Raw genomic sequence first — 6,958 nt, forward strand, 5'->3', positions numbered from 1 at the left:
TGTCCACTGTAACATCTCCAACAAGTTGTCTTTAATATATACATTATGTGCTGTTAGCCAAATGCTTTTTTTAAATAGTGTTGGAATTGCTGCTCGATGCTCCTGGCTAAAACAATACATGAGCAACATTCAGAGGCCAAAAGCATGAAGTCAACACAGTGTTCAAGTCCACTCATGACATGTTAGCGTTCAACATTAAAGTCAGTGTTTTCAGTGATGTGACCCAGTCTCTAAGGTCATGGAAACATCACTAGTCAAATGTCTGAATCACCATTCCGTCTTGCACGAGTCTCGACATAATGTCCAACATTAAAGACAATGCCCAAATTTGTGATAATGCCCAGTCATGCACAAGTACAATTACTGTATGTCCAAGTCTTATTCAAGTCCTTCTGTAGGGTCCCAGTCACCATGACTGAATGGGAACCCCCATGTCCAAGTCAGAATGAGATTTGACTTGCAAGGACAAACTCAAATCTTTATTTGTAATTTATCAGCCTCACAACATTATACTGTTGTACAGTATATTATACTAAGTCTCCATTATGATAATCAAATGGAATGGAGGCAGACATTATGCCAAAAGTCCATCATTGTTTTTCCTATTTGTTTTATTCAGACTTTAATGATTTCAACATAGCAGCCTTCAGTGCTCACTGTTCCCAATAAAACGTATCCATTTTTATTTCATTAAGATGTTAGCTGTGTTCTCGCTCTTTTACGCTGACTTTTCTTGATGTTGCAATACTGTATATGGCTTCACAATAAACTATGCTGATTTATATGCATTGTCAGCTGAGCAGGATTTGTGGAGTGAGTTTTCAGGGCGGAATACCTTATAAGACACATGCGGGTCACATTCCCATTCCCAAGACAGGTTATACAAGCATGAAACTTTTAGCTCTGCAGCGAACATCAGCACAAGTCATGCAGCTTTCTTTCTATTTATTTGCTGAGCGCCTGAAGGAGATTGAGAAGCATTTTTATTAATGTATTTCTCTTAATGTTTTATGTATCCTTTTCATGTGTATTTATATGCATTTTAATTACACAAGTCACTCTTTGCTTTCAAGTGTAATTAATTAATTAAATGTGAGAAACAAAGTTTCTGTGGTTTACTGTCGTTTCTGTCCTTTGCAGCCCAAATCTAGATAATTTGGTCAAGATATACACTATGATGTATTATATATGTTTTCTTTTGTTTGCATGATTCATTGTGTACACATCTATCTAAACCAGTTACAGATTAACTGGTGGATAAACTGCTGAAGTGATTTTAATTAATTCAGGCTCCAAACAATGCTTAAACAGACATTTTATTCCCCATATTGGTTGATGCAGGAATTGATTCTTTATTTATTTATTTATTATGGCAGTATATAGACACAGCATCTTAGCTGGTCACTGACAATCTAAATATTAAAACGACCAGAAGAAGGATAAAAAACTATGCAGAAGTAAAGACAAATACATTCAGGCAGATCGCAGGCTACCAAATGTCTATTCACCAGGGGTCCTTTGAGCTGCTGTTAATGCCTGTTAGCTGGTTGGCAGGTAGCAGCGACGTACGCAGTCTGTTGTGGTAGAATGAGCCCCAAAGATGACAGGTTAGTTTACATTTTTCCACAAAATAATTTTAACACTGACTCTTAATGCCAACACCATAAGCAAAAATGACTTGCTAATTACAGTATACGCCGGCGGCTTTAAGATACCCGTGAAATCCTTTGTTGTGTTTCAGGCTAACCTAGCTAGTTAGCCCTTAAAGTACGTGTCGTTCCTTAGTTCATCAATGAAACAATAATTATTATTTATGTCACAGATAATTATTTTTAATCATGACATTTCCTGGAACATGTGTGGTCGTCATGCGTCGTGAATTTCTGAGTACTATCTGTTACAAATCGAGAGCTGGACCATGGGACACTACATTTTTTGTGCTTTTAGAACTAGCTGATACGGCTACCACACGTTACCGCCCACTGTGATGCGCCTGTGATTTGAAACTGACTGAAATGTGAGATTATTCAATTTCTCAAAAGTTTTGTTTTCATATAATAGTAGTATGCCGATGATTTGTGAGGCTCAATTTGGCGTGTGCAGTGCGTTTGCTTTCACTTCAAAGGTGAAGATAATGGGCTTCAGATATGTCTTATACATTTCTTGTGTATGAGCCACTCAAGTTTCAGGTATGCACACAATATCCAAACTACGTGTTTAACTCGTTGGGTCAGTCAGTCAGTCAGAAACTCCACGTATCTCTTAGCGGCTAGCTGTTGAATGCCAGTAAACGGCTATTTAAAGCAACATGACGAACAATGTAAAAGGAGGTGAATGGCAAGCAGGGAAAGCTCTCAGCTGTTTCTGACAGTTAACTCTTGTTTTGTCCGTTAGCCTTTACTGTTCACTGTCCTATTTGAAACAAGCCGATTTAACGTTACAATTGCGATCAGTCCAGATAATAGTGGTAATGGATGTGTCTCATGTTATATATTCACGGTGAGCAGCGCGTCAGCGTTAGCTGCTAGAATCAGGCCCTTACAAGGAAGTTACCCAGTTGGTTTAGTGTTTACCTAAGTCTTAAATCTAGGGTGAGGCATCGATTAGTAATATCCAAGGTATTGTGTGACACAATCTTGTCTGAAATCTGTTGTTGTTGTTGCACTATACATTACAGGACATGGTCCACCAGACATGTTGGAATCTACTGATACTATTTGTTGTGTCTTATAGCAAGACTACAGTATGTGATGCCACTGCTTATTATACAGGGATATGTTTCCATGAAATGAGATGTGCATTTCACAAAAGTGTAGTGATTCATAAATCTGTCACGCTGATTGAGAGGATGGCCCTCTCTTGCCTTGCTGGCATGTTGTCCACACACTGTTCAAAATCTCCAAGCATCTGTAAACAGTGTGAATTAAGTAAGGGTGCCTATGAGGGACTTCTAGTAGTGACGACACTATACCACTTTTTCAAGTCTAATATGATACCACAAACTTGAGTATCTACCTATATCAGATTCATTCTGATCAAGTTTCAAGAAACCTCTTAATAACATATTTGCGGCAATGTAGTAAACCCCTCACCGTCACAGCTATTTAAAAATATAATATTAAATCATGTAACAACTTGGTCCCATAAAGGATGAAATGACCAGCCCAAGATACAGATTAAAATACACAGCAGCAGCTGTGTGGCAGACATTTGCATCACTTACTCATGTTCTGGTCACATGACTGCAGTGGCACACGTTTCTTTTTACAGCCTGCACTTAGTGAGGCAAAATGGTTACTTAGAGATAATGGATTACTGAGTAATGGATAGGATTTTTCCCATATCAAATGTAATGATTTGAACCTTTTTTGGATTGATAATGAACAATCTATGAAACGATGCTTAATCAGGGTTATTTCCTTCGCTCTTTCTTTCTTTGTTATCATCCCCTTTGCTTCTTATGTCATAGTAATTGTAATATTTTGGGTGTTCTGGATTGTTTGACAAAGCAAATATTTTCAAGAGAGCAAACAATTGGTTTACTGCAATTTAATTGTCATCCCTGTTTTAAAATAACCTTTGCAAACTTAAAATTTAAATGTGTCTTATTCCTCTGTCATTTGCTGTCTTCAGGTATGACCTGATGATAACAACATCTGACTTCCTGCATCATCCCAGCTCTGTCGGATAGGACATCGCTCCCTCATTTTACCATCTGCTAAGGACTGTTGTTTCACCCCCAGTGTCATCCCCCACCCATACCCCGAGTCTACCACGTCCTCATCCTTCCTCAAACTACCTAAACAGCACCAGACCCACAGTGAGCCTCTCCCAACATCCTTCCAACCAGAAGAGACGATGTATTGTCTACAGTGGCTTCTTCCTGTGCTTCTCATCCCCAAACCGCTCAACCCAGCACTGTGGTTCAACCACTCCATGTTCATGGGCTTCTACCTGCTCAGCTTCTTGCTGGAGAGGAAGCCGTGCACCATTTGTGCCTTGGTCTTCCTGGCTGCCCTCTTCCTCATCTGCTACAGCTGTTGGGGCAACTGCTTCCTGTACCACTGCCAGGATGCCTCACTGCCGAACGCTGCCCACGACCCAGCAATTGTCGGGACTTAGGAGGGAAAGACAGGGAGACATATTACAGAGGGGGGAGGGGAAGTCAAGAAGGCTGATTTGAAATTGCTGAGAGTTACTGTAGAATGATATTGTCATGCTGAAAAAGGGGGACTACACTTTTTTGAATGGGATAGTGGTGTTAAAAGACTGTTGGAGGGTTGTAGCTCCAGCAGACAATACAGAGAGTACTTGCACAGTGGCGGTACTGAGGAGGAGAAGAAGAGACAGTAATGGAGTTTGGTTTAACCATGCTGTAAAGAAAAACAGTTTTAACTTAAACACAAGGTGGAAAGAGGAGAGCAGGGTGAAATGATGCCAGAGGAGATATTATGAGAACTTTTACATATGAGGCAAGGGAAGTGAAGGACACGCTATCTTGACGAGAGAGAAATTTTATTTTCAGCAAATTTTTATTTCATTATTTGAATGAAAACTGGACAATATAAATATATGTATATGAATACAACACGGGTGGCATCAACCTAAAGTGATTGTTGTGTTTTCAGTATTGTGGCTCCTTTTCTGTCCCACTTTCTCCAACTTTCGGTCAGGTCAGCCCTTTTGAACGAAAACATTCTCGACCACAGACTGCCAAACGTCACCCGACACCCACTGAAATCTGCCGATAGAGCTCTGACAACATTACGATCACTCTGGAGGACTCCCGTTGATTGACAAACCTTTTAGGTCGTGTCAACCTGCCTTTCAGAGTCTATCATTACCAAACTGTTGCCGACCACAGCTCTGCGCACGCAGTTCTACCCTTCAGAAGGAGAGCTCACTAAACACTGGACAATCGATAACTGTGCTGTGAAAACTTCCCCCTTTGCTGCATTGCCCCATTGTCACGCACACGCATAGAAGGTGTAATAATGCTGAGTAACTGTCCCGTCGTTTTTACCCGCCGTGCTCTGCAGCTGCCCCTCTCCTCTCGTCTCATCTCTCTTGCCTCAGAGTTGCCATCACCTAAGATTCACGATCTTATCCTTTTTTCCTCTCCCCTGTTGTAACTCATGCATAGGTTGACCTTGGGTTTTTTATGCATTAAGTTCACAAGCAGATTTTAGTAAATTCAAACAAAATGCTGAACGTTTCCAAAGGGTATCAAAATCTGTGTGGATGTACGTGTGGGGGCGAATGGAAGAGTGTTTTGTGTGACGGAGTTTACGTTTTTTTTTGGTGTGTGTATGTGTGTTCATGACATGCTGATTTGTCAAAAAAACAAAACATGGTGATACTCAAGAAACAAGCAGTTGGTGGTCTGTATTTCCAGCAACAATAAGCAATACAGAGTGGAAAGCTGGACAAGGAAGTCGTTTCCAAGTCTTCTCTGGCCATCAAAAGGGCAAGAGATGTTTTATCACTGCTGTAAGTGTTATGTTTAGCTGTCGGGACACAAGCAAGGTGTTTGTTCTCTGTACCTACTGGTGTGTGTGTGTGTGTGTGTGAGGATATGTCTGTGTAGCTTTATGAAGCAGTGCAGAACATGCTCACTGCTACATGATTGCTTTGGTTTTAATTTAAATAAAGGCTTTTTTCCTCTCAACGTGTTAAATTGTGCCAAATTCTGACCCCTTGTTGTCACACTCCACACCGTGGTCAGTTGAAGCCTATTTTAATATTTGCGTTGAAAATCACTCAACAAAAGTTAAAATACTCTATATGCACCGTGACATTCACATTGGTATTTGCATATTTTGTGGCTGGATTGTAATAAGTAGTGTTGAGAAGTCTAATAGAAATACATCAGAATTTTATATTTTACAGATCATCCTGCAGAATAAAAAATGACATTTCTCTGAAACATTGATTAAATCTTGTTATGACACACAATTCCTATTGCATTTTATATTCAATGCACTGGATTTCAAATCCGTTCGTATTTCAAGATTGAAGGAAACAAAGTGTGGAAGTAAAATGAGTCTAACACATTTCTAATGTCTGTTCTCAATTAAACAACAGTAATACAGTTGTAGGAGTAAAACATACCCACAGAGAATGTTCATCCTGTTGGATTGTACTGTATATCTTTTTATTTTCACAAAAATGACAAGCTGTTTCTGTAAGAAATGTTCTCAACGTGTGCACATACCAGTAATAAAACACTGTACAGCTACTTACAATATACATTTCAGTTACTAAATAGGTGTGAAAGTGGAGGGAAGTCCGAAATGATTGTTCTTGAAGTCAGTGAAACCACCCGACTTCCTGAAATCACACACTACGAGGTTCATTGTTGTGCTTTTAAGTGACATATTTGATATTTACATTGACATTTTGCTCAGACATTTCTAGTACCCTCAATTCTTAGCTGTTGCTTCCTTCCCAACTTTCCTTTCCACTTTTTGCTTCATCTTTTGTCTTTTTTTTCCATCCATGCATTTTGAAAACAACACTAAGGAATCAAACAAATATGTACAAACAAATATTTGTTTTTCCAACAGCACAGTGAACTTTTTCACACTGTTTATGTTTTTTTTTTTATATTCTAACATTTTCACTCCTGCTTATTATTAATATTAATATTTAAACTGCATTTCTTGTAAAAAAAAAACTTCACTTGACTCCATAAACCAAACATTTCTCTATTCTTGCAGACAAAATGCTGACTAACATGACTTCTTCCCATGCCATTTCTCTAACCTCACAAACAGTCTTTAAATACCCAGTAGGAAAGGGTCTCAGGTCAGTGAAACCACAGCCAATTCTATTCTGTGGTGAGCAAAAAGCATTCCCAGGTCAGGCCGTTCTCAAACTGCAGGTAACCTGGACAGACAGCAGAGGGCAGCGTCTTGCTTGTACTGAGATAGTGGGAATAACTGCCATTACAAAAAGA

General features: G+C 39.4%; 1 protein-coding gene across 1 annotated transcript; it reads left to right on the top strand.

The window, feature by feature from the left end:
- Nucleotides 1–1,517: 1,517 nt before the first annotated feature.
- Nucleotides 1,518–6,691, top strand: blcap (bladder cancer associated protein). The gene is made up of 2 exons (XM_083892386.1): nucleotides 1,518–1,607; nucleotides 3,634–6,691. The coding sequence occupies exon 2, from the start codon at nucleotides 3,859–3,861 to the stop codon at nucleotides 4,120–4,122; it is 264 nt and encodes an 87-aa protein (XP_083748512.1). The 5' UTR covers nucleotides 1,518–1,607; nucleotides 3,634–3,858; the 3' UTR covers nucleotides 4,123–6,691.
- Nucleotides 6,692–6,958: the final 267 nt, after the last annotated feature.

The sequence above is a fragment of the Microchirus variegatus genome (assembly GCF_963457635.1).
Source record: "Microchirus variegatus genome assembly, chromosome: 7".
Classification (NCBI taxonomy): Eukaryota; Metazoa; Chordata; class Actinopteri; order Pleuronectiformes; family Soleidae; genus Microchirus; species Microchirus variegatus.